This window comes from Mesoplodon densirostris, chromosome X, assembly GCF_025265405.1.
Source record: "Mesoplodon densirostris isolate mMesDen1 chromosome X, mMesDen1 primary haplotype, whole genome shotgun sequence".
NCBI classification, from domain to species: domain Eukaryota; kingdom Metazoa; phylum Chordata; class Mammalia; order Artiodactyla; family Ziphiidae; genus Mesoplodon; species Mesoplodon densirostris.
Window position 1 is genome coordinate 90,370,777 of NC_082681.1, and position 26,982 is coordinate 90,397,758.

Genomic DNA, 26,982 nt, shown 5'->3' on the forward strand with positions numbered 1-26,982 from the left:
CTTTCCGCAGCCCCCTGCCACCCCCCTTCTCCTTCCTCGGGGGTGGGGCAATGGGGCCCCGCTCGGGGCTGTCTGACGCTGAAGCCCGTGTTTATGCCACTGTACCAGGCTCGGTCTGAAGCCATTCCAAACCAAAACCACCGCCTCAAAGCGATTCATTCATTGAATATGTTTATATATAAATAAATATATATATATATTGCTTATTGCAAAAGTAACGTGTTGTAGTTGTGAAATTTCAAATTATGCAGAAATATGTAACATACTAATGAAAGGCCATCCTTATCTCATGCCCCAGAAATAACCACTATTAACGTTTTGATATACATTCTTCCAGATTTGTTTCTATTTATATACTAATTATTTGGGTTTTCTCCCCACAAATGGTACACTATACCTACTGTTCTGTGACCAGGCTTTGTTTTTTTTTCCCCAGTTGTATATTCTAAACAGCTTTCCATAGTGCACATTTTTCTTAACTGCTCTATAATCTTTTCTCTGTAAATGTTCCATAATGTATTTAACCAGTCCAGGATACATAGACATTTAGATTGTTTCCATTTTTTTATTTACTATTACAAGCAGTGCTGACTCCATTTTGATACAAAACTTGTCAACTTTAAAAAGATACACAGAATAACATTTCCACCAGCAACGTCTCTTGCACGTTTATGTGTTGCATATACTACAAATATTTTCCATGTTATTTAGGATAATATTTGCTATACAAAAAGGTTTAATTATTATGTAGTGAAATGTATCAGGTTTTCCTTTACCATGACTAGATTTTGCTTCATGCTTAGAGATGCTTTCCACACTCCTATGTTATAATAATCACTGATTTTATTCCAAGCAGTTTTATGGCTTTATTATTTACATTTAAATGTTTGATCACTCCAACATTTATTTTGTATAAGGATTAATTATTTTCCAAAAATATAGCCTCATCCCTACACCATGTGCAAATTAATCCATCTTTTCCCCCACTGATTTGAAATGGCACCTTTACCACGTAATAAATTCACATAAGTATTAATAATTGGGTCTATTCAAGAGAACAAAATAAGGTATAAAAAATTGAAAGTAGACAACATTATCATTAATTACAGAGTATATGAATGCAGACCTGGACAACCTGAGAGCATCAGTTAATGTTGTTAGAAACCATAATAAAAGTCAACACAGTGGTCAGTTATAGAATTAATATTCAATATGTTTCCTATATCAAAAGTAATTCAAATGGTTATGTCTTCTGCTTTATGAAATCACCTTTTCCTCTATTAAGCAAATAAAATATGAATCCCTATGTTCTATGGGCAATTCAACATACACATGCACACATACACACATACTTCACAGATATTCATGGTGGGCTTCTGTTCTCCTTTTTCTCTAAATTGTTGCTCCCTCCAAGTTTGTGACATCAGCTCACCGCTTTCTTGCCTCCTAGGTTCTCTCCCCCCATCTACAGGGCTTTATTTCACACTAGACACAGCCCTTCCTTTCTTCCAGTTCTAGTACCCCAAATTCCCATCCCTTTCAAATCATGGCAAGCCTTGAATGCCAAGATAAAGACTTTGGTCTTGATCCTGAGAACGCTGAGATATTATTGAAGGGTTCTAGGCTTGGATGCAACACAGATTTGTGTTCCAAAAAGAACACCACTCTAGCTGCCTAACCCATTAGGAGTATGAATTAGATGTCTTCCTGGAAAAAGGGAGAGTAGTCATCCAGGTAAGCAATGATTGTGGTTAGGCCTAGAGTGGTAGCAGTGGAGGTCATGAGAAGTGATTGAATTCAGAAGATATTAAAGAAATAAAAAGCAGGACTTCATGAATAATTGGATGTAGGGAAAGGGGTGTGGAGGAGGGAAGTGTCAAAGGCAACTTTTGGGAATCTAATTTGAGAGATCAAATGTGTAGATGGTAACCCCTTTCACTAAGATATGGAATACTAACGGCTCTTCCCTGGGCCTGGGAAGAATAAAAACCTTAGAAGAGACGGGGCCCAGGGAAGAGCCCTGGAGGCCAACAGCAACCTCAGCATAGGTGAAGGAAAAGGAGCCCAGGAGAGAGAAAGATAAGTACTGACCAAGGAGACAGAGAGAAAAGCAGGAGAAAGTAACACCACAAAACAAAAGGAAGAGAATATTTCAAAAGGTGGGAGGGGTCAATAGTGTTGAATACTACCCAGAGGTCAAGAAAAGTCCTGAAAAATGTCTAGGGATTGTAGCAGTCAGGTAGTGGTCTGGTCTCTGGTGACCTCGGAGGGGATAGTTTCACACTTGTGGCATAGGTCGATAACTGTTTACTCCGGTATACATTCTTCTCTCCTTCCCTATTAATAGAAAATCTGATTTTTACCTGGACACATAGCCTCCTGGAATAAAGGCCATGAGGACAAGGGTCACACCCTAAGGATAGTGGAGGAGTAAACTGAGAAGAATCGGGATCTCTAACAATTTCATAGGGCCACCATACAAACTTTGGACTGCCTAACTCTGGATTTCTTTTAGGTGAGATAAATACAGGTATGTCTGATTGAAGCCACTGTTTGGGAGTCTATGCCATGCGGCAGTTTTATGACTGCAGTGAGTTGAGATGTGAATTGCAGGTGAGGTATTCCTGACAATGAGCATAAACTACTCTTTCAAGAAATGTCTGACTCTGATTTTGAGACTCTCCCAAAATCTAGCCCTGACTAGTTTTCCAGGCTTCTTCTTGCTATTGTTCTGAGTACTGTGTATATTCCAAACAAACACTTCACTATTACCAGATGTGCCCTGCCTTCTCTTACTTAGGAGCCGTTGCTCATACCTTTTCTTCCCTATGGAACACCCTCTGTTATATCTACCCTCTGTTACAACCTCCATCATTTTAAATTCCACAACATTTTAAGTCCTGGTTGTGGCCTTTGGGATCCTGGGATAACTTTAAAAGAATATAGAGTCAGATCCTTAGGAGATATTGGACTCAAGGGACTCAGGCAAAATCTCAGTCCATGTCCATCAGAGAGGCATTCCCAGAGACTTTCAAAGCCAAACTTCCCCAGTGCCTCTCAATGCCAAACACCTTCATAGCATAATACCATAACCACTCATCTTATGATCTGGGGATCAGAGGACAGGATGAAACCTTAACAGGAGAGAAAAAAATAAATTCACTTACAATCTTCATCATTTGACTAGAAAGATTTCCTCCCACCTTCTCTCTTTGTAAACTCTTGGAATCTTGAACTTCAGCATCCTCCCATAAACTCTGACGAACCTAGGTCACTGTGTCCCAGACCGGTTTCCAGCATTCATAAATCAGCAGGAAAATACCTGAAATCATATAGATCCTACATATTAACCAGGAACAAGTATGAAAAGCTGAGTTATCACCAAGCAGCTCTGTTCAGGAGATAAGGAAAGACAGGCTAAAGACTGCTTACTGCAGAATGTCAGGGGATGAAATTGCCTAGTACCGGGACATCCAAGATTTCAGACACCTAAGCTTACATGAGAAGCCCAGAATATCCTCACCATCAGTCCTCTCCTAGCACATTTCCCTTCCCCCAAACTATATAAAAATCAGTACCTGTGAATGTTGGAAAATTCTGAAGGCTGGGAGTAAGTGACAAAGATTTCCTTCCAAGGCTACCTATCACTTCTTTAGTCATCTAAGTTGTACAGCACAGCCTAGCAACCAACTTAATATTGGACATCAGACTTTCCTGTTCTTCACATTTCCTAAGCCTTTCCCATCACTGGGAAAAGCTTCCTAACCAACCCTTCTCCTTGACCCCACTCCCTGTCGCTGTTGGGCTCTTTCTGTTCCCGATACACAGAGAAAGCAGCTCCCCTCCTTTCCAATTCCAGGCTCATGTGCCCTCTCCCTTGAGCTGCTGTTGAATTCTTATTGTTTTCTTCCTTTTATGTACAGGGCAATTTAATTCATTTTGTATCACTCTAAGCCCTGAGAGCTATTCTTTCCACAGCCAAAATGACTACATTTTATTAAACCAAAGGCAAATTTCCCACAGACGAGGAAACCGACTACCCACTTTTGAACTAACACTGCTTCTCCCCTGCTCTTTGCACATTGAGTCCTTCATCAGCACATACCTGTGAGGCAGGTTCAGGCCTCACATGCAGACATTGAGCATCAACTATATATTATGCACCTCTACAGAGGTGGCTCTTTCTCTTGAGGGGCTTACATTTCTACTGTATGAGCATTAGCCTCATTTTATGGCAGACAAATTGAGGGTGAGGGAGGTAACTTGCCCATGACAGAGCAACTAATGAATGACAGAGAGAGGACTTGAACCCAGGCCAGTACGATGCCAAATTCCAGAGCCTCCACTACTACGCTCAAGTACTGCCAATGTTTTAAGTCCCATAATATCCTTTCCAACCCTCTTCATAAACATATGCAAGGCACATTACAGTGTGATTTTCCTCCGTGGAGGCAAGTCTAATTGGATATCCACATACCCATTCTGATATTGTCATAAAGTGACATAGGATATATAACTATTTTGTTGTAACATCAACATGAAGTGTTTAAGATCTTATTTTTATTAAAGTAATGCACATACATGGCAACAAATCAAACAGTACAGAAGGAGCACATGATAAAAACCAATGGTCCCCTGCCTTGATTCTCCATCCCACCCCCTCAAAGCAACGTTTTAACAGTTCTTGGGCTTCCCTGGTGGCGCAGTGGCTGGGAATTCGCCTGCCGGTGCAGGGGACGCGGGTTTGAGCCCTGGTCCGGGAGGATCCCACATGCTGCGGAGTGGCTAGGCCACTCAGTGGCTACTGAGCCCAAGTGCCGCAACTACTGAAGCCCGTGCGCCTAGAGCCTGTGCTCCACTATGAGAGAAGTCACCGCAATGAGAAGCCCGCACACTGCAAAGAAGAGTAGACCCTGCTCTCCGCAACTGGAGAAGGCCCGCGCACAACAACGAAGACCCAACGCAGCCAAAAATAAATAATAAAATAAAATAAATTTATAAAAAACAAACAAACAAAAAAACAGTTCTTGCACTTAGTTCTGCTGGTGGCTCCATTTACAACTCTAGATAACATGTATATACTCTGTCTCTTGGTTTATAAAATTTATACTATATCCTGTTGACTCTCAAGGATGACAATGAGGGCTTTGTTTCTGTACACTGCCTCACTTTTCCCTCCACTCCCCTGCAATGTTTAACGCTGATATTCCTTTTTTGTTCCTAGTTAACTTTGTAACTTGAAGAAATATGTATACTCAAACTTCTTTATTCCATCCATTTTTGACAGGTAATTTTGACTACCCACTTTTTAGGACAAGGATGTTAGAGCCACCACCCTCCCTCTGCCCATTCAATGACCCACATTGTCAGTTTGATGTTTCCTTCACATTGTCTAGGTTATTAACATTTACATTCTGTTCTGCAGCCACAACCAGCTCTTCCCTGCTTTGTCTTCATGTTGACTGTAAAACCTGAAAACCAGTCATGATTTACATTATCATGACTATGTAAATATTTTTCAAAACCCAGCCAAGTAGTGAGCCAGGAATACAGCTCCTTCTCTACAAGTCCTATGTCACAATCTTTTGGCCTCTGCAAAGAGAATGTTTCTACTATCAAGGTCAAAGGGAGTCCCTCTTATATTCCATCAGCTGCTTATAATCATGTTATATTTTATTTGGCTTTGTAGTTAGACCATGATTTTTTCGAACAGGTACACACACACACACACACACACACACACACGGGTTCTCTAATAGCCTTTCTTTATTCCTTGAATTATTTGCCTTTATTGTATTCATTCTTTCAACAAACATTGATTATCTACAATGTGCCAGGCACTGCTCTAGAAGCTGAGGATACAGCAGTGAAACAGATCCTTGTCCCCATGGAGGTGATATTCTAATGAGGAAGAAAGAGAAAATGATCAGATAAATAAGTAAAATACATAACAAGTTTAAGTGTTATCAGTGCTATAGAGAAAAATAAATCAGGGTAAAAAGGATAGGGAATGCCAGTGAGAGTGGGAGGTTATTGAAGTTTTAAATAGGTTGGTCAGAGAAAGACTCACTGAAAAGGTAGCATGTGAATAAAGACTTGCATGAAGTGAGAGAGCTAGCCAAGTGGATACCTGGGGAAAGAGCATTCCAAATAGAAAGAACAGTCAGTGCAAAGGCCCTAGAGCAGGACCGTGCCTGGCATTGTTTGTCTCGTGCCTGCCATTTTTGAAGAACATAAAAGTCATTGTTGCTAGACTAGTGGAGGAAGGCAAGGAGGGAAGTAATAGAAAATGAGGTCAGATAGGTAATGGGGGCCTGATCTTATAGGGCCCTGTAAGCCAAGCCACAGTGGGATCCACAGGAGGGTTTAGAGCAGAGGTGGGAGAGTATCTGACTTGGGTTTTATTTTTATTTATTTATTTTTCGAATTTATTTTTTATTGAAGTATAGTTGATTAACAAGTTATATATATATATATATATATATATATATATATATATATATATATTTTCTGCTTTATAACAAATTTAATCAGTTATACATATACATATGTTCCCATATCCCCTCCCTTTTGTGTCTCCCTCCCACCCTCCCTATCCCACCCCTCCAGGCGGTCACAAAACACCGAGCTGATCTCCCTGTGCTATGCAGCTGCTTCCCACTAGCTATCTACCTTACGTTTGGTAGTGTATATATGTCCACGCCACTCTCTCGCTTTGTCACAGCTTACCCTTCTCCCTCCCCATATCCTCAAGTCCATTCTCTAGTAGGTCTGTGTCTTTATTCCTGTCTTACCCCTAGGTTCTTCATGACATTTTTTTTCTTAAATTCCATATATATGTTGACTTGGGTTTTAAAAGGATCCCTCTGGCTGTTGTGAAAATATACTGGTGAAGGGGGGTGGGGCGGTGATGACAAAGTAGGAAGCTGAAGACCAGTGAGGAGGCTGTTGTAGTAATTGCTTGGGTTGGATCCACACTTACCTGGTTTCACTGTTCTGGGCACCTGTTCTAGAAATCCTTCTTCAGCTTCGGAAAATTAACTTCTAATAAGTTTTTGACAAATTGTCCTTTATTTTTTCTGTTCTCTCTGGCTAGGACTCCTGTTATTCAGATGTTGAACCTGCTGGATTAATCTTCATCTCTTAAATTTTCTCTCCTACTTTGTGTTTCTTTGTTTTTTGGCCCTGCATCCTGGGAAATTTCCTCAATTTTATTTCCCAGTCCTTCTGTTGATTTTCTTTTAATTTCAGCAACTTATTTTCCATCCCTAAGGAGTCTTTCTTTTCTCTGATTGTTCCTGTTCTGTGGCATTTACTTCTTGTTTTATTCATGTTTTACCTTCTTGAAATTTGCTGAGGATATTATCATTTCTTTTCTGAAATTCTCTTTCCTTTCCAAAATTCCCAAATTTCTCTGGGGTCAGTTGTTCTATTTTCTTATTTTAGTCTCTTGCTTTCATGCTGCAGGTTCCCTTAATTTGCCTGAAGACCCTTGGTTATCCATCCCAGGTAAGGGAAAAGGACTGGTAGCTGATGTGGGTTTCTCTGTTGTTGTATAAGCAGAGCTGTTTTTCTAGCTAGGGCTCTCTCCCATGAGGAAATTCTGACAGGAAACCTTGTGTGGACTTGGGGGAGGTGGCAACTGACAGGCCATGGGTCACCAAATACAAGAATGAGGAGGCTTTGTTATGCGGTACCAAATGCCATAGGACAAGTCTGAAAGTTCCCTACGCAGTTTGTAAAATGTCATTAGAGATTTTGCTTGAAGCTAAGTGCTGGGGCTGCATGTGCTCTATGTGGGTGGAAAGGGCAGAGGGATAGGGGCTCCGACTGATGCTGATGTCCCGTGTGCACACCTTCAAGTAATTTTCTTTCTCAGCTCCGGTTCTCACTCTTGCCCTCCACAGTTCCTGTAGACACAGTCCAGAGCATCTCTGGGTGCCCACAGACAGACTGACCCCCATCAACTGAGCATCTCCCCACCCCTCCCCCACCTAGGTCTCCGGAGGGACAGGGAGCTTCCCATACTTTTGAGATCAATCAGGCCTCATCCAGCTCTAGTCCTAGCAGCTAATGTTTACTGAATGCTTACCATGTGCCAAGCATTCTGAAAGTACAACCTTTTTTAAACTTCATAACAACTTTATGAAATAGATGCTATTATTATTCTCTTTTTATAGGTAAGGAAACTGAGGCTGCAGAGCAATTAATTAAATTTCACAATATTACACTGTCAGTAAGTGGCAGAACTGAGACAAACCCAGATGGTCTGAGTCCAGTAGTTCTATTTTGAACCACTATCTTATTTTCTCAGTCCTACCTTAGCCTGTCTTGGCCTCTGAATATTCTGCAGATTGTAAGGCTCATATCTGTAAGAGTCCATTTTTATGGGACCCTAAGTAAATCCTTCCTGTCTCAAGGCTAAAATCCATGCCAGAAAGGACCAGGATTGGGGCCTTGCTCCACCAACCCCTCTCTCATATCAGCTACTTTTTAAGATGATCAGTGCTAAGTGACCTTTCTCTGGCCTCAGTTACCGGGCTCCTGTGGATGTTTATAGGAAAGAAAAACCCCACCCTGGGCCAACACAGCAAATAGACAGACCCAGAACTTTAGTATGTTTAGTTTCCATTCATCTTACAGCTGGATGATGGGGAAAACGGAGGCATGGAACTGGCCCCTCTCCAGGCAAGATGCCAACCCCAGCTCTTGGACAATCCTGGCTTGTGTGGATTCAATGCCACATTCAGAGTCTTCCCCACCCTTCAGGATAGTCCCTTCCTCTCAAGAGAAGGGATACCTGAAGGCTTAAAAGAGCACGAGTTTGGAGATTGGGCTCAGACCTTCTGGATGTGAACAACAGCCCCGGGCCAGAGGTGGCATCATGTCTCAGTGGAGATGCCTCATCCGTATCAGCTTTTTGCTGACCATTCTCCTGGAACTGACATGCCAGGGACCTTCTGGGCCCTCCTCATCAAGCACAAAGGTTAGATCTGGGATGAGGGAACAGAGCTCCAGGATTTGCAAGGAAATTAGCTCCTTGGGGGCAACAGCGGAAGGCTATTTGGTCTGCTTTCTCAGTCCTAGGAAACTAGGGCCAGAGGAAAGAGTTACTATTTTCTGAGCATATGTCAGGTGCTCCACCAGGGATTTTAGAGTTATTATTTCATTTAGTCCTTATAGCATCCCTGTAAGCTAAACTCTACTATTATAGCTAAGTAGATAGCTAAGCTATCTACTATTATAGAAGAGGAAACTGAGGCTCAGGGATTGACACAGTTAAGAGGTGGCAGAACCAGAATTTGATTCTAGGTCCATCTGATCCCAAATGCCTTCATTTCCCTCTGCCCCACACTGAGAATGAACTAGACGTGTGGGTAGATGAAGGGATCATGGCTTCAGAAAAGGTCAGGAAAAAGATCGATATGTTACTTGCTGTGCGGCCTCAGGCTCTGGGCCCAGTTAACACATCCATAAAATATGAACAATAATATTATGTAGCCCATAGAGCCGATGTGAGGATTAAATAAGATCATGGATGCCAAATGCTTATCACGCTTTCAGTGTCTGATTGTACTTATCAGGTGCAATTCTTTTTTTTTTTTTTCCTTTTGGCCCCGCCGTGTGACATGGGAGATCTTAGTATCCCAACCAGATCAAACCTGTGCCCCCTGCAGTGGAAGTGCAGAGTCTTAACCAATGGACCTCCAGGGAAGTCCCCAGGTGCAATCCTTTACACTTGAGTTCCTAAAAAGGGAATAGATATAGATATAGTTATAGACACATATATCACAGTGTCTTGCACAAAGTAGAGCTCAATGAATGACAGCCACTGTGGTATTCTAAAGCCTTGCTACTCAAAGTAAAATTCATAGACCAGCAGCATCAACATCACCTGGGAGTTTGTTACAAAGTTAGAATCTCAGTCCCCACCCCAGACTTGCTAAATCAGAATCTTCATTTTAACAAGATGTCCAGGAAATTCATGTGCACATTAAAGTTGGAGAAGCACTTGTCCAGAGGTCCCTTGATTTGTGATCCTCTGTGAGCCTTTGGGTCTGAGACTTGGTAAAGCTCACTGAAATATTAGGCAGATCCACAAAATGAATGACAGAGGCTGTTTTCCCTCTCTGGGCCTCAGTTTCTCCACTTGTACCTTGAGGCCTGTCCAGGAGTCCTGGGTACTAGTGCATGTAGGCCAAGGATAGAGTCTACCTAACCCACCTCCCTGTCTTCCCTCAGCTGCTGATGAAAAGCTATTCCATGCATTCTACTGTGGTTTCCCGCTACGCCCACACCTTGGTCACCTCTGTCCTGTTCAGTCCTCATGCCAAGGCTCATGAAGTCATTTTTGACCTGGATCTGCCTCGTCTCACCTTTATCTCCAATTTCACCATGTAAGTCTGCTTCCAAACTCACTGTTTTATTCATTCTTTTGTTCATTCTTTCAGCAGAGCATAGTGATAAAGAGCATGCACTCTTGAGTTTGAATCCTGGGTCTGCCAGCTATGGGACTCAGGACAAATCATGTCACTTATCAGAGTCTCATTTTACACATCTGTAAAATGGGGATAAAATTAGAACCCACCAGGCTTCCCTGGTGGTGTAGTGGTTAAGAATCCGCCTGCCAATGCAGGGGACATGGGTTTGAGCCCTGGTCCGGGAGGATCCCCCATACCACGGAGCAGCTAAGTCCGTGCGCCACAACTGCTGAGCCTGTGCTCTGGAGCCCACGAGCCACAACTGCTGAAGCCCGCACAGCTGGAGCCCGTGCTTTGCAACAAGGGAGACCACTGCAATGAGGAGACCGTGCACTGCAACGAAGAGCAGCCCCGCTCGCCACAACTAGAGAAAGCCTGCACCCAGCAACGAAGACCCAACGCAGCCAAAAATAAATAAATAAATAAAATAAATTAAAAATAAATTAAAACCCACCTGAAAGGATTAAATGAGCTAATATATGTGAAAATATATGCTAAAATTAGTGGCAGGCAGATAATATTTCCTTGATAATATTCGCTTGATTATTTTTTTAACAAACATTTCCTGATGCTGACTGTTTGATTTACACTGAGCTGGGTATTATGGAAAAAGGAAGATGAATTGTACATGGTCCTGCTCCCAAAGAGTTCACAGTCTAATGGGGGAAATAAAAATGAAAGCAGATAATTTTAATAAAGTATGCTGGGAAGAAAGAGAAACGTGAATGCGGGATGGTGGGAATAGCGAGGCCTACCAGGAGACAGTGGTCAGTTCCCCAGCCCCATGCAGAGAAAGCCTCACAAAGATGACACCTAAACTGAGGTTCAAAATATAAGCTGTTCATCGGGCAAGCAGGCTGAGGGCAGGGCTGGAGAATCCAGGCAAAAGGAGCACATGAATAAATGTTTCCTCATTAGGGGAACTGGAAGGACTTCAGTGTCACCAGAGTGTAGGGCACAAGCAGAGGTAGAGAGTGGTCAAAATTGAGACTGGAGAGGTAAGGAAAGACTAGGTGGTAGAGGGCTGCCAATGCCAGACCAAGCACGTGGCCCTTACTTGATGGTCTCCAAACCATCTTATGTGTTTGCACGCCCATCAGGAAAAAATTGATCATGTACTTCCCAAATATATATTATTTATTAATTTATAAAGTCTATAAATATACTACTGAGCAAATATATTAGGTACATTATGAAGCATATGCAAAAATGTACGTAGACAATGTAGGAGAAAACCCTATAAGTAGAGTGTTAACACTGTTTTCCCACTCCCTCAGTGTGTGTTGGAGTGTACACACTCTAGCACCCCCAGAGTGTGTGCACTCCACTTTAGAAATAACTGTGGCCCATAATGAGGAGACATGGCAAGGTTTTAAGCAAGGAGTGACAATAGTGAGGTGGGGTGGGCTGGAAAGGCCAGCTGGGAAGCAGGGAGCTCAGTAAGGAGCCTGGGGCAATATCTGCATAAGGGCTGCTGAGGGCTGGAACAGTGCAGTGGGGTTGGGATTTGAGAGACCATAAGGAGGGAGAAACAACTTGGTGCATACATGTGGGGAGTAAGTAAAGATAGAAGGTGCCCATCTGATTTCAGCTTGTCCGACCTGGTAGATGACAGTGCCTTCTTTGAGATGGTAAACGTGAGAGGAGGAGCAGATAAGGAGAAGCTTGGTGGGGCCTCATGAGCTCATATAACACCTTAGTGTGAATTAGAAAATGGCCCCGATTTGGGAAGAGTGACTCAGATTTAGCAGATGAATGAGACCAGCATGTGCAGAGTTTCGGCCTTTGCTCAGACCCCCTCACCAGAGGTGGGCTTTGTGCTATAAACAATCTGTAAGCCTCTGTTAACAGCAGCCCTAGAGACTGAGCTTTGTCATCAGGAACCTCCTGGCCTTGATGGACAGATGGCACTCCCCCGAAGAGAGGAAAGGTTGGAGGAGGTAGGCAGTGTGCCCCTGACAAGGTAGTTCATGGGAGAGGTGGTGAGGTAGTCAAAGAAAGCTTCCTGGAAACAGGATTTCCATATGGGTAAGACTGGAAGGGACCAGGATCACTGTGTGTGGGTGATCCAGGAAGATCAAAGGCAAAAAAGACAGCATGGGTTTGAAGTATGGGGGCTCAACAGAGAGGTTGCTGGTCAAATGATACAAGAGCTAGGCAGCCAGACAGAATGTGGATTTTTGCTCTAATAGAAAAAACTCCAAAATAATTTTTTTAATTAAGCAAAGCAGGCTGGAGGAAATGTTTTGGGCAGACTCCATGGAAAGTATGCTTGCTGGAGGCAGCACACACACAGAGGCCCCAGTGTGCTGCTGCCAGACCAGCCACCCCTACACCCCCACAACCCCCAGGAGACCTTGGGGCAGTGCCAGCCCAGCCCACCCCCACATGAGCCCAGCCACAGCAATCGTCTGTTTCAGCTGCCTAGAAACACTTCCCACCTGAGTGGTCTTTTCTGCGGGTTGCACATCCTCCTCAAGTGTTTCTAGAAACTGCTGCTTTGGTCAAATAACTTCATTCTACCCCAACCACCCCCAGTACCTGTGCCTTCCATTTGTAAAATAGAGACTGTTGTTCCTGCCGCTTACAGAGTTGCAGTAATATTCTCTAGGACAAGGAACTATCTATCACTCCTCAAAGACCAGCTCTGACCCATTCCCCCCCTTCAAGATTTATCTTGGACTCCCATTCTCCATATCTAGTCTTCACTGTCATATGAGCTCATTGAGTGTAGTGTTCAAAGCCCTTTATTCTCTAGGCCTACACAACCACTCCAAACTTCTCTCCATAACTCCTTTCCCTACCTCTCTGTTCCAGCCAAATCTAACTACTTGCTCTTCTCTGAAACATGGTCCCTGTGCTTTCCTGCTGTCTGTATGGAAAGCCCATTCCACAAATAATTGTTGAGTGCCTACTATGTGCCAGGCAGCATTCCAAGTACTGGGGATACAGCAGCAATTAATACAGACAAAATCCCTGCCCTCAAGGAGCTTACAGTCCAATGGAGAAGGCAGATAAGGGAAAAATAAACAAGGAAGTATATGTCAGTGTATGGATACGTGCTACAAAGAAATAGAAAGTAGAGCAAGAGAGATAAAGAGTGAGTGGGAAGGGGCTGTTTAGGAGTGATCAAGGATGTATCTCTGAGGAAGTGACATTTGAACAAAGACCTGAAAGAAGAGAGAGTATAAGATTTGCCAATATCTGGAGGAAGAGTGTTCCAAACAAATGGAACATCAATTGTAAAGGCTCTTAAACAGGAGTGTGCTGAAAAAACTCAAGAAACAGCAAGGAGGCCTTGGTGGCTGGAGAATAATGAATAAGGTGAAGAGAAGGAGGAGATGGGGTTAAAGAGGTGACAGGGAGCCAGATAGTATAGGACCATGGAGGCCCTGGTGAGGACTTTGGCCTTTACTCTGATTTGAGACAAAAGCCAGAGACACTTTTGAGCAAAGAAGGGACATGGTCTGATTTAGGATTTAACAGGATCTAGGATCTGTCTGACTGCTGTGAAGAGAACAGGTAATAAGGAGGCAAGGCTTTAAAGAGGGAGGCCAGTTAGTAGGTTGCTGCGTTTATCCAAGCAAGAAATGTTGGTAGTTTGGATTAGGGTAGTAATTGTGGGTGTGGGGAGAAGTAATCAGATTGTGGACATATCTAAAGATAGGGTCAAAATTCCCTGATGGATTAGAAGTGGTGTATGAGAGGAAGAAGGGAGTCAACAAGCATGACTCTAAGATTTCCAGCCAAACAACTATTTCCTGAGATAAGGAAAACCAAGGGAGGAGCAGATTTGGGAGGTGGGGGAGATACAAGGAACTCAGTTTGGGATATGTTAAGCTTTAGGTGCCTATTGGAAATGCTAGTGAAATGTCAAGTAAGCAATATATAGGTCTGGAGTTCAGGAGACAGGTCCACACTAGAGATACAGATTTGGGAGTCATCTGTGAGCAAATGATATTTAAACCCATGAGACTAGACGACCTTACCTAGAGAGTGACTGTGGAAAGTTCCAAAGAATTAGAATCAAGAAGAGAAGGAGCCAACAAAGGAGACTGAGGAGGCATGGCCAGTGATGATCATCTGTCCAAATCTTCCCTAATTTGAACTCCCCCAACACCAAGGCCACCTCCTCTAGGACCTTTTCTGGAAGACTTGGGCAAAAGTGCTTCCTCCCTTCTTTGAACTCGTTTATACCTTATTACCTTCCTTAGAGCAATAGGAAAAACTGGGGTAAAACAAGTTTGAATTAGTATCTCATTGCTCTCTGAGCCCACTAATGTCAAGGTCCCTTCCCTGGTCAATCTCAGATGCCTCTGCAGCAATTTGCATTCCGCTTTGACAATTTTTACTGCCTGTGCCACCCACCATATTAGTTACTTGCTATAGTTTCTGTAAATAGATACACTTAAGATTACCTAAGTTAGGCTTATCTTAAGTAACAATATCCTTGAGCTCATGTGTTCAACGTGCTACTTATATTTTAATGCACATTACAGTAAATATATAACAATTGTAATAAAAATGTTCAGTTGTGTTCCACCTAAAATTATTTTATGTACCAAAACATGGAATTCATTCAACACTTTGGAAAACATAAAGTCCTAACACCAAATCAACCATATACCAACTGTGTGGTCTCTATTTCCCCACCTGACAAATGGAGATAATGATAACTGCTTCACCTGGTTTTAGCTCCCTGGACTCTCCTTCTTCTCTTCTTCCTTCTCTCACTCTGGCTTCACAGTTCTATTTTGCTCTTTTTCTCCCCCCATCCCTTATCCTCCTCCTCCATCTTCTTTGTATGTCTCTTTCTGTCTATGTGACTGACCGTCTCTTTTTTCCTTTCTCTGTTTCTGTCTGTCCTTCCTCTTTCCTGCTCCATCAGGACCACCAACAATAAAGTCTACATTGCAGAAGTCAAAGAGAAGCACCAGGCAAAGAAAATCTATGAGGAAGCCCATCAGCAAGGAAAAAATAGCTGCTCATGTAGGCATCAGGTAAGACTCCAACCAGTCTGAAACATGACAAGTTCATCTTAGGTGTGTGATCAGGGGCTTACACATGTTCTCACTTGGCCTCAATCTCTACCTCTGTAAAGTGGGGATAATGATCTCTACTTCATAGGATTACATGAAGATGAGGTGAGTTAATGAATAGCAAAACCTATAAGAGAGTAGGTGTTCAATAAATGGGAGTTTACTTCACTACTTCCACTTTCCTCCTGCCAGCAGGATGTGGCTTATTTAAGAACTGGCATCTTCCGGTAAGGTTATGTTCAAGTGAGATTTCTCTAAATCAAATCCTGTTTCCTAACTGAGTTCCATTCTGCTGGCAGAAGTGTATTGTCTTCCTTCAATGTTTCCTCCCAGCCTCCAAAAGAGTTTCATCAAGCACGGAAACTTTAGGTTTGGTTACTGCATACTGAGGAATTAATGCCATATAAACAAGCTTAGTCTAAAGCATGGGGGAGGGGTGGGCGTGAGGGGTTATTTGAAGGGAAAGAGGCATTGTGTGTAAGTTGAAACCTCTTTTTATAAAACAAATCATTAGTCCCTTGTTGTTTTATTGTAGATTCAGATTTTCACTAACATAGTTTCCTTATGGGTAAGCTGCCTGTGATAGAATTTCTTAGGCAGAATATTTAAGAGGATGAATGAGGGAGAGAGACAGTTTAACAAGTGGGGGAGTGAATAACTAACTGTGGTCAAGGGACTTAGTTGAAACAGAAGCCTGGCCAGGTCTGCTGGGCCCAGAGAGGGGGTAGCCGAACTAGGTCATCTAACAGCTCCCCTCCTCCTCACGAGATCCCATCTCTTTCATCCTCCTCCCTTTCAAGACCAGGGACTGAGAATCAGAGAAGTTTCACATCTTCACCAGCCTGGCAACAGCCACAAAGGTGACTTTTTTTCTCACCTACGAGGAGCTGCTGCAGCGGCACCAGGACCAGTACCAGCTGGTGGTGAGCCTGAGACCCCGACAATTGGTGACAAGGCTGAGTGTAGAGATCACAGTGTCAGAAAAGACAGGCATTGGATATCTTCACGTACCACCTCTGAGGACCAGCCGCCTGCACACCAACACCCACACAAGTATGTGAGCAGCACTACAGGTCAACCATAAGACTGGCCTTCCCTAAATGGGAAGCTGCCCCTTTTGCCTCTGCTTCTCTCTAATACCACTTCTGCCCTAGGTTCCTTTCCCATTCAAACAAGGAGAAGAGAGCATGTTTAGAGTTGAAAATATTTCGGTTACAAACTTGGTTTCATCCTTGCAAGCTGTGTGAAACCAACAAGTCCCACATTTCCCGCAGTGGTGATTTCCCTCCGGAAATTGTAAAAAGTGGAGAAGGGGTTGCTGGGTCAGCTCCATGAAATCATATGTTGGCAATGCTAAGAGATTCAGAGCCCACAGTTACTTTCCTCTGGAATCACCACTGAGAATGGAAGGGCAATGGGAGGACAGTGTGAAGTGCAGGCTGCCCCAGAGGACATCATTTCAGGCCCTGTATGCCAGAGAGATGGCCTGGCTGCCAAGCTTGCTTCAAACTTCATCTCAAGGTGTTTGTTTTTTCATCTCAAGGTGTTTGAAGGCCACGCTGGCTACAGCAGAATCGTTATGTGAGCTGTGAGAATACAGATTCTTGGACCCCACCCTCCTGAAGTCTGCTTCAGGAGGTTGGGGAGGGGCCCAGGAACCTATCCTTTTAACCCATTTGCAAGCGAACTTGATGTCCAGTCATATTGGAGAACCACAGATCCGGCCTAGACGCCTCCGCTGAGGGACAAGTGGACAGGCACAGAGAAATCACCCATGTCACATGGCCACTCTCACTAATCTGTTTAGCTTCGGATGTCCTACCTACTTGGACCCTGCTGACCCAGAGAGACAGTATGGAATACAGACAAGAGAGAGACAGACACAGACCTGGGTTCAAATCCCAGCTTTGACCTTCTCCAAAGGTGGGGCAGCAGGCAAATCACTCACTGGCTCTGCTTCAGTTTTCCCGTCTGTACGATGAGGACGTGCAATCGATGGCGCAGGACCACTGTGAGAATTTGAGAAAATTCCTCTCTGCAAATCACTGGTACAGAGTAATGAAGACCTGATGATAACTGTAATCATTAGCATTATCGAGCACTTACTAAGATCCAAGTATGGTTCCAAGTGCTTTACATAAATGATCTCATTGAATTTGCACAAACACTGTCTATGAAAGAGGAGCTATTATCCTTCCCGTGCTACAGATGAGGAGCCTGAGGCTTAGAGAGTGTGAATAACTTGTCCAGGGGCCCACAGGCAGCATCTGAGTCCTTGGAGCCTGCATGCTTAAACCCTAAGCTATAAATGGCAGCTCCCTCCCCCCTTCTCCTTAAAGGTTAAAACGGAGGGGAGAGCCAATCCTGTGGGGATAAAACAGAACAAAGACCTCTGAAAGGAAGGAAGCCAAGGGAATGTATGTAAGCAGATGCCTCAGAGAGTATGGGGGCTCAGTTTGCCCCTAAGCTTCCTGACAGCTGTAGCAGGAAAGGGGGGCGGGGAGCAGAATTCCCTAGTTTCCATTTTCTGGAAAAAAGGAGGCACAGAGGCATGTCTAAATGGACATTTGTCTTGGGCTGAAATTCCAGAGGAGTTGATCTTGTGGCCAGCTCAGCAAACATCCGGGACCAGAAGTTCATCTGTGATTTCATGAGGCTCTAAAAGTCTTATTCACACACGTGATTCTGAGAGTCAAGAAGCCAGAGCGGGGAGGAAACACATGAAATTCTATCTAGAAGAGAACGTTGCTGGGCTGCAGTTTCCCACAGCAGTAAGGGGCATGGGAGGAGACCGAGGCCCTGACTGTGTATCTGTCTCTCTCCACAACACACACGACACGGTCTCTCCGGGAGGAGATCCAGGCTCCTGGGGACGTGACACTCCTCCAGAGACTGGGCTTGCGGGATGGATGGCAAATGAGCCAGGATGAAGTTGTGAGTGAGGGCCAGGCTGCCAGAGGCTGGGAGCTGAGTGGGGGCTGGGTCTGTCAGGCTGGGCCCGTGGAAGAGGCAGAGTAGGGGGAGCTGGTTGTAGGATTGGGAGAGGAATGTAGCATCTGGGCGGGTGGAGGGGCGTTGCAGGCCAAAGGAACAGCAGGTGGTGCAGGGCTTACTTCTCACCCTCCCCAGATATTGCCTCTTTTGATGTCCCTTTACCTGGCTTTCTGCCTGGCGAGCTCTCCATCCCACCTACCCCCTCCCCACCCATGCAGGTGAGGCTGACTCACCCCCATCCACCAGGATTGAGAGGGGAGAGACCAGTGTCCGAATTACCTTCTGCGCGACACTGCAAGACCAGTCTGCCTTCTCCGGTTCAGGCATCAGGGCCGACTTCGTGGCCCAGTATGATGTAGTCATGGAGGACATCGTTGGAGACGTGCAGGACGGAGGGCCAGGGGAATGGAAAGCACGTGGGCTCTGCAGTCGGACAGGCCTGGGAAACAAGGCGCTGGCCTCCCCAAGGTGTGCGTTTGTTTCTCCCTAGGGATCAGTGAGGACTAGTGAACACGGACAGGACGGTGTGTAGCGACACATGACTTCACACCTGGTGAGGCACATGTGTCCCCCAAAGCGTTGGAGACCCGGAAGTGCATAAACTGAATCAAGATCCAGGTGAATACATTCCTAACTGAAGCAAGTCATAGCCCACTCTTAACCAGACCTTTTGGAAAGGAACCATTGGCCAGTGATTAGTCTCTCACACTTTCTGCAGCTCTGATACTCTCATGGCCCCTTGGGCTTTCTGGATGTCTCTAAGTTTTAAAAATTCTTTTTGCCTCACTTGAGCCATTTGCCTAAACAGGGAGCCCTTAAATTCTGAGCTCACACACTCACAAAGAATGTGAAGAGGTCCCTTCAGGCTCTACCAGACGGATAGAGGCTGATCCGGGACGCTTGGCTTGACAACAACAATTGCATGGCAGCCTGAGATGTCTGGTCCCAGCCTGCTTCTCCCACCACACCTCTCACTACCTCCAGCACACAAACCATCCTCCAGCTGCCCCACACTACGCCACACCACACACCAATGTCCCAAAGCACCTGAACCTGCCAGTCATCTGTGCCTGAGTATGTGCTCATACTATCTGCCACCCTGGGAATGTCTTCTCCCTCCTTTTTCCACTGGTAAGTGTCCTCCTCATCCCTGAAAACCTTGCTTCAGTGCCACCTCCATGATGACCCCACCCCACTTACAATTCCTCTCTCTGTTCTGGGCTAATATAGTGCTTTGGTTACACCTCTCCTCATGCACTTACTTATTCATTCATTCATTCATTCATATGTGGACTCCTCTCCATCAAGCAGGAAACTGCTTTAGCCCAGTCCCGCCCTCAGTGACTCTGGGAAGTCAGGAATGAGTTGGACACAGCCCCTCATCTCCCTTTGGAAATGTCCCATCCTGAGGTAACCCGATACATAGAGCCAGAGCAGTCATAAAAGGTTCTAAGGGCTGTGTATTAATCTGTAATGGGTTACGTATGCATACCACTGAGGAGGGTTTCACGAGAGCCTTCATGAACGAGTTGGCCTTTAAATTAGCATAGGCAAACTGAATAGACTTTACCCCCACCTGGGCCGATAGGATGAAGGGGAGGGCATGCAGAGAGAGGGGAATAGCATATGCAGAGGCACAGAGGTATGACAGAGGCCTGTTGTGTAAGGGGAATAGAAGGAATTCACTCTCTCAGAATAGGAGCTGAGGGTATCATGCCAGTAGGTGGCAGCAGGGCCTTAACCTGGTGTTCTGGGCTGTGTGTGTGTGTGTGCGTGTGTCTGTGTGTGTGCGCGTGTGCGTGCACATGTGAGCTGAGGCATTGTCTGCTTGTTCATTCTTTACCTCTCCACCATTGCCTGGAGTAAAGATACAGATAGAACAGATGGAACTAGACATTAAATAGTACGACTGATACTCCCATCCACTGTGTGCTATGATTCCTGCATCCTCCAACCAAGAACCCCTCAGTTCACCTACCATTTTACTTGAGGATGCTCGCCTTTCAAAGCCCAACACACTCACTCCATGGGCACCTAATCCATTATGCCCACTGCTGGCTGATGTCAGGAACCCTGAAGTGAATCACACACAGAACTTATTCACTGTCTCCAGGTGAAACAGAGAGACACGAGAATGACACAAGATGAGAAGTGCTTTGTCAATGACAACATAAGTATGATGGAAGCCATCATGAGGGGTGAGGAGGTCAGGGAGCCTGACCTGGGTCGTAAAGAATTCAAAGAAGTGTACCAAGTTGGGAAGGGGGCTCTCAGAAGGCAAAGGCAGTCTAGTAAACTGAGGGCTGCATGATACAAAGAATGGAGGCTGGGAATATCCAGGGGTGTGTAGGGAACGACAAGTGGATTGGAGTTCCTGGAGTGTTGATTTGAGGCCCAAGAAATGCTAAGAGGTGAGACTGAAGGCCATGAGTGCTGCAGGGGCTTGATAAGGAACATAAAATTTATGTTGAACATGCCCAGGGAGCCCTGAGAGGGAATGACGCTATGAGGTTTGTGTTTAGAAACACCAGACCGTGCAGCTGCTGCAACGATGCATGGATGGGAGGGGTCCCAGGAGAAGCAGGGAAACCAGAGGGAAAGGAGCCCTAAATTTGGGCTTCATTAGTTTGGGATGGTGAGGAGGGTTGGGCCTGCGACATATCCAGCAGATCAAACCAGCATGAATTTGTTGCCGGTTGGATGTGAGGAGTGAGGGACACAGGAGGATTCAGGGGTGACACTCAGGTTTGTGTCTGGAGTGACCATGTGGATGATGGTGCCTCTAAATGACAAAGATACACAAGGGTGAGATGGGAGGAAGGTAATGAATTTGTTGTTTGGGCAGCATACATTGGAGTCTTCAGCCATCCAAGGGAACAGGTCCAGTGGTGAGTGGGTATGAAGTTGTGGAGGGGGAAGTGTGAAGAGCATTGGACTGGGGAAAGAGTTGTGGGGTCAGCAGTGGAGATACAGGAGTTGAATCCAAGAGAGCTAGGGAGGTGACCCAGGCCAAATGTATAGATCCAGAAGAGCAGATCCAGGATGGCAGTTGCTAAGGTAGGTGCTATTGATCTCCACAGCCCTTGGGGTATCTGGCTCCATGAGCTGCCATCAGCCTATTCATGGCGGTAAATCCCCACCACTTCCATCCATTGTGCTACACAAACGTAATCATTTTCTTTGCATGCCATGACAGACATATATTAGGCAACACTGTTTAAGGGATGGGGGGAAATGGAGCTGAAGAAAGAAACTGAATCCGATGGGCCTGAGAGCTGGTAGGAGAATAAGGAGTGTTCATCCTCTCTGGATCCCAGGGGGAAAGATTCTTCTGAGGAGCAGAAGTGATTGTCAATTGTGAAATATATCAGGGAGGTGCAGTCTGATGAGAACTGCAATACACCCACTGAGCTTTCCAACCAACTGGTCGTTGCTACCTTTGGTGAGAGATGGATCAGCGGTGGGGGTGGGAGCCAGTGTGCAGTGGGCAGAGGAGTAAACCGGAGGTGAGAAGATCATTGCAGCTGTTGAGTTCATTACCTTGGCATGCTACCGGGAAGAAAGGAGCTGATTTGAAGTTTGGGTGGGATCGGGATGAAAGGAGGTTGTCTTAGTGGATGGAAAAGACACCAACATTTTTAAACTCTAAAGAAGACACATTTGGGTGCATGGGCTGGGTTGGAGAGTAGGAGTCTGGCTAGTGGAGGAGGTACTGGAGGCTGGGCATGCATGGGGTCAGGGAAGGATTGTTTTGTCTTTCAGTAGAGGGAGGAGGCATATAGGTGTGTGGACCCTGCGAAAGGGTGGGGTGGGCATTCCAAGGGACATGGCCTGGGGCCCTTAATTTTTTCATGAAGAGGGAGGGGAGGCATTTCCTGAGAATGGGGTGGCATGACAGCTGAAGGGAGTGTGAGAGGTTGGTGACCTGGGTCATGCCTCTGGTTTATACAATAGGATGTGAGGTGTGGGACCACTGGTGAGCCTGGGACCATGGAGAGGTAGGCATGTGATTTTCCCAGAAGCTCTCACCTACCCAGGTATGGGAAGAACACAGAAGGACAGCTGGACTCTGCCTGCGGCTTGGGCAGTTGCAGGATGGTTGACCCAGGGCTTGGGGAACTGCTGTAGAGGGTCAGAAATAAGTGCAGACAAAGCCTACGCTTGTGCTTGTGAATTAATTCAAAGGCTGGGGTGGAGGGGAAGAGCAAGATGTCCTCCCATCTCCTTCCTGCTCTCCACCACCCCCCTCCCGCCCTCCAAGATGGGAGGAGATAGTGTGTCCAGCTTTGTGACCAGAGAATGCCTGAAGGGCTGAGAGGAAAATAAGCTGGTTATCCCAGGACAGAGCTTGCTTCAGGCTCCTGGGCAGCACAGACCCTCAGCAAGCCTATACTTCCTTAGGCTGAGCTGCCACTGGTCCTGGGGGCCCTTCCAGCTTCCCCCTCCCCTTCCCTCAACTGTCCCAGGCCCCAGGCTCTGCAGAAGGAGAGATGGAGTGGGGGAAGGGGGTCAGCAGCCAATCATATCCCCGATAGCCCAAGACATCTGCACCTGGTCTAACCAATCCCCTCTGAACAAATAGCTCAGCCAGCCTCTGCTCCCTCCTCCCCTCCCTGCTCTGCCCAGCAACAGCAGAAAGGAGGTTTAAGGAGGAGAGGGAGGCCCTGCAAACTCCCAGCCCCTGGCAGCAATGGAGCCGGGCCTCAGGCTCACTCTATAGAGGGAGGTTAAAACAACACTCTCAGTTCCTGGAGCCCAGGCAAAACGTCCCTAGGGGCCCTCAAGACTATGCAAGCCCAGCTCTCACAGACAGGAACTCACATATTACAGAGATCCTGATCCCTGGAGCCTTGGGCCACAAGCCAGTCTCATTTTCTCCACAGCTCAGGGGCAGGCCCTGGGCTGGCAGCCTGATCAGCACAGATACACTTCTGGGGGAGGAGATGGACATTGAGCAAACAATCCCACAAATGCCTATTTAATAGCAAATGTGATAAGGCCTAGGAAGGAAAAGAGCAGGGTTTTATGCAGCAAAATAAGAGGGGACTTGATTTAGTCTGGCTTTCACAGTTTTTGTTGATTCCAATTCTTTTTTTTCCAGATTTGCGATGGCTATTTTGTTCATTAGTTTGCACCCAGAAGCCTTCCACCTGTTAAGAAAAATGTGGTGTTTGTTATTGACGCGAGCAGCTCCATGTTTGGTACCAAAATGAAGCAGGTAACAAGGACCCCGGGGATCGTTCATTGCTCTTGATTTATAAAGCTCAGAAAGCAGAGAGTGCTGGTGCAGTGATTCCCTGAGACAAGACACCCTGCCATCCCATCACCTTTGGACCTTATAGGCCTAGGCTTACCTTAGAGTCTTGGTACCTTACATATCAGGAGCCACGTAGACATGGAGCCACAGAATCCTAGGAACACTGAAATATAGGAGTATGGGGCCTGAACCCATCAAGAGCCTCAACCACAAACCTCCAGGTCTCATAAAGGCCCAGAGTCATAGCGACTTTGGACTAGAGTACTCTGGCATCATAAAGCATGAGTCAAAAACATTAAAACTGTAGTCATTTTAGATTCAGAACTGTCAAGGGGCCACAGCTTTGCTTTGTTTTGTTTTGTTTGACTATATAGCCAGAAGAATACAGTGCACTGGTTTTATAGTACTTAGAAGCCATAGAGTCTTGGGTCCATCTAGGCTTCAGCCTTGTACCCCACCTACCAGAGCACCCTTGAAACAGAATCCTGGAGCCATAGTTCAAAGAGATTTTTACTTTAGAGCCTGAATCCATAAATTTCTGGATGCAGCGTTTCAAAGCATCGTACTCTAGGGCTCTAGAAATATAGAGTTCTAGTGTCTTGGGACAGTGTAACCTTTTTACCTTGACATTTTGAACCACAGAGCCCATGGGACCTAAGGCTAACTGACTTGTGTTTTATGAGAATATAACAAAACTGGGAGAAGGAAGTATTGAAAACTGTCTCCTCTAGCCTTTAATGTATGGGAAGGGATATACCCAACTCCAAACCTTTTTAGTCTTCCCATTTCATCTAAGGCAGGAAAAAAGCTGAAAGAACTTATGATGAGCATATTCCAGGAGCTAGGTGCCCTAAAAGACTGAGACCTAATCCTAGAACTATAGAATGTTTCTCCTCCCCCCATGCATGACCATCATATCAGCTGGGTTCTTGTGTAAAAGCAGGAGGTTACAGTTGAAAGAACTGGAAGCCTGTACTCTATTTATGAAAGAGTCTCTAGGGAAATCCAAGATAACATAGGAAACAAAAACAAGGACTCTAGAAACACTTTTAGCCTCTGACACCCACAACTGCAGCAACCAACAAACACAACCTAACTCCTAACAAGATAAACATAAAACCTCACACTAAAGGTCTATTTACTTCAGTTCCTTTTACCTCATACCCCATGTCTGGCTTTCAACAAAAATATACAAAGAGTGCTAAAAGGAAAAACACAATCTGAAGAAATGAATCAAGCATCAGAACCAAACTGATATGGCAGAGCTTAGAAATTATCAGACCAGGAATTTAAAATAAGTATGACTAATATGCTAAGGGTTCTAATGGGAAAAGTGGGCAACATACAAGAACAGATGGCAAATTTAAGCAGAGATGGATATCCTAAGAAAATTAAAAAGAATACTAGAAATATAAAACACTGTAACAGGAATGAAAAATGCCTTTGGTGGGCTCATTAGGAGACTGAACATGGCCAAAGAAAGAATCAATGAACTTGAAGATATGACAATAGAAACTTCCCAAACTGAAAAGCAAAGAGAAAAAAAGAATGAAATATATATATATATATATGGAATCTAAAAAAAAATGGTTCTGAAGAACCTAGGGGCAGGACAGGAATAAAGACACAGACGTAGAGAATGGACTTGAGGACACGGGGAGGGGGAAGGGTAAGCTGGGACGAAGTGAGAAAGTGGCTGGACTTATATATACTACCAAATGTAAAATAGATAGCTAGTGGGAAGCAGCCGCATAGCACAGGGAGATCAGCTCAGTGCTTTGTGACCATCTAGAGGGGTGGGATGGGGGGGTGGGATAGGGAGAGTGGGAGGGAGATGCAAGAGGGAGGAGATATGGGGATATATGTATATGTATAGCTGATTCACTTTGTTGTAGAGCAGAAACTAACACATCATTGTAAAGCAATTATACTCCAATGAAGATGTTAAAAAAAAAAAACAAAGACAAAATATCCAAGAACAGTGTACATGTACAAAAGTGTAACATGTGTAATGGGAATACCATAAGGAAAAGAAAGAGAGAAAGTAACAAAAGAAATATTTGGAGGAATAACAGAATCAAATTTTCCAAAATAAATTACATCCATCAAACCACAGGTCCAGGAAGCTCAGAGAACACTAAGCAGGATAAATACCAAGAAATGTGCATGTAGGCATATCCTATTCGACCTGCAGAAAATTAAAGACAGAGAAAGTCCTGTAAAAGCCCACAGAAAATAATATCTTACTTATAGAGGAACAGGAATAAGAATTACATTGAATTTCTCTTGAGAAACCATGCAAGGAAAAGGAGAGTGTAGTGAAATATTCAAAGTGTTGAAGGAAAAAACCACTCACTTTGAATTCTGTATGCAGCAAAATTGTCCTTCCAAAGTGAAAAATAAAGACTTTATCAGCCAAACAAATATTGAGAGAATTGTCACCAGTAGACCTGTCTTGCACAGCTAAATGTTAAAAGAAGTTCTCCATAGAGAATGGAAACGGGATAGCTCAGATACTTGGATCTACATAAAGAAAGGAAGATTGTTAGAGAAAGAATAAATAAAAGTAAAATAATATATTTTATTTTTTAACTAATTGATCTAACAGATAACGATTTGTTCAAAATAATAATAGCAACAATGTATTCAGTGAATATAGTTTACTGATAAGTGAAATTAATGACAGCAATGTTATAAAGGACAAGATAGAGGAATTGGACTACTCTGTCACAAGGTATTTGAACTATTCATAAAGCTGTATAGTGTTATTTGAATGTGGACTGGAATTAGTTGTAAAGGCATGTTGCAAACTCCAGGGCAACCACTAAGAAATTTTCTTAACATAATGGATATGCTAAGAGACAAGAGACAATGGGACCACATAATACACTCGACTTAAACCAGAGAAGGCAGGAAAAGAGTAGGAGACAAAGAAAAAAAAAAAGGGAAACAGAGAAAACAGTTTAAAATATAGCAAATATTAATCTAATTATATCAGTAATCACTTTAATGACGACTTGTCTAAATATACCAATTAAAAGACAGAAGCTTCCATATAATATGTTTATGTATAGCTGATTCACTTTGTTATAGAGCAGAAACTGACACACCATTTTAAAGCAATTATACTCCAATAAAGATGTTAAAAAAAAAAGTACGGCCGACTTAAAAATTGCTTAAAAATTTAAAAGACTAGATCTCATGTTTAAGT

At 44.4% G+C, this 26,982-nt stretch overlaps 1 protein-coding gene across 1 annotated transcript in view; it reads left to right on the forward strand.

Annotated features, from left to right (window-relative positions):
- The first annotated feature begins 8,884 nt into the window (after positions 1–8,884).
- The window catches only part of ITIH6 (inter-alpha-trypsin inhibitor heavy chain family member 6), a 40,796-nt gene continuing 22,698 nt past the window's right edge, over positions 8,885–26,982 (forward strand). Inside the window, 8 exon segments of the mRNA XM_060088073.1 lie at positions 8,885–8,986; positions 10,243–10,397; positions 15,370–15,460; positions 15,462–15,481; positions 16,326–16,573; positions 18,733–18,896; positions 19,127–19,132; positions 23,616–23,732. Coding sequence (XP_059944056.1) covers positions 8,885–8,986; positions 10,243–10,397; positions 15,370–15,460; positions 15,462–15,481; positions 16,326–16,573; positions 18,733–18,896; positions 19,127–19,132; positions 23,616–23,732 — 903 coding nt within the window.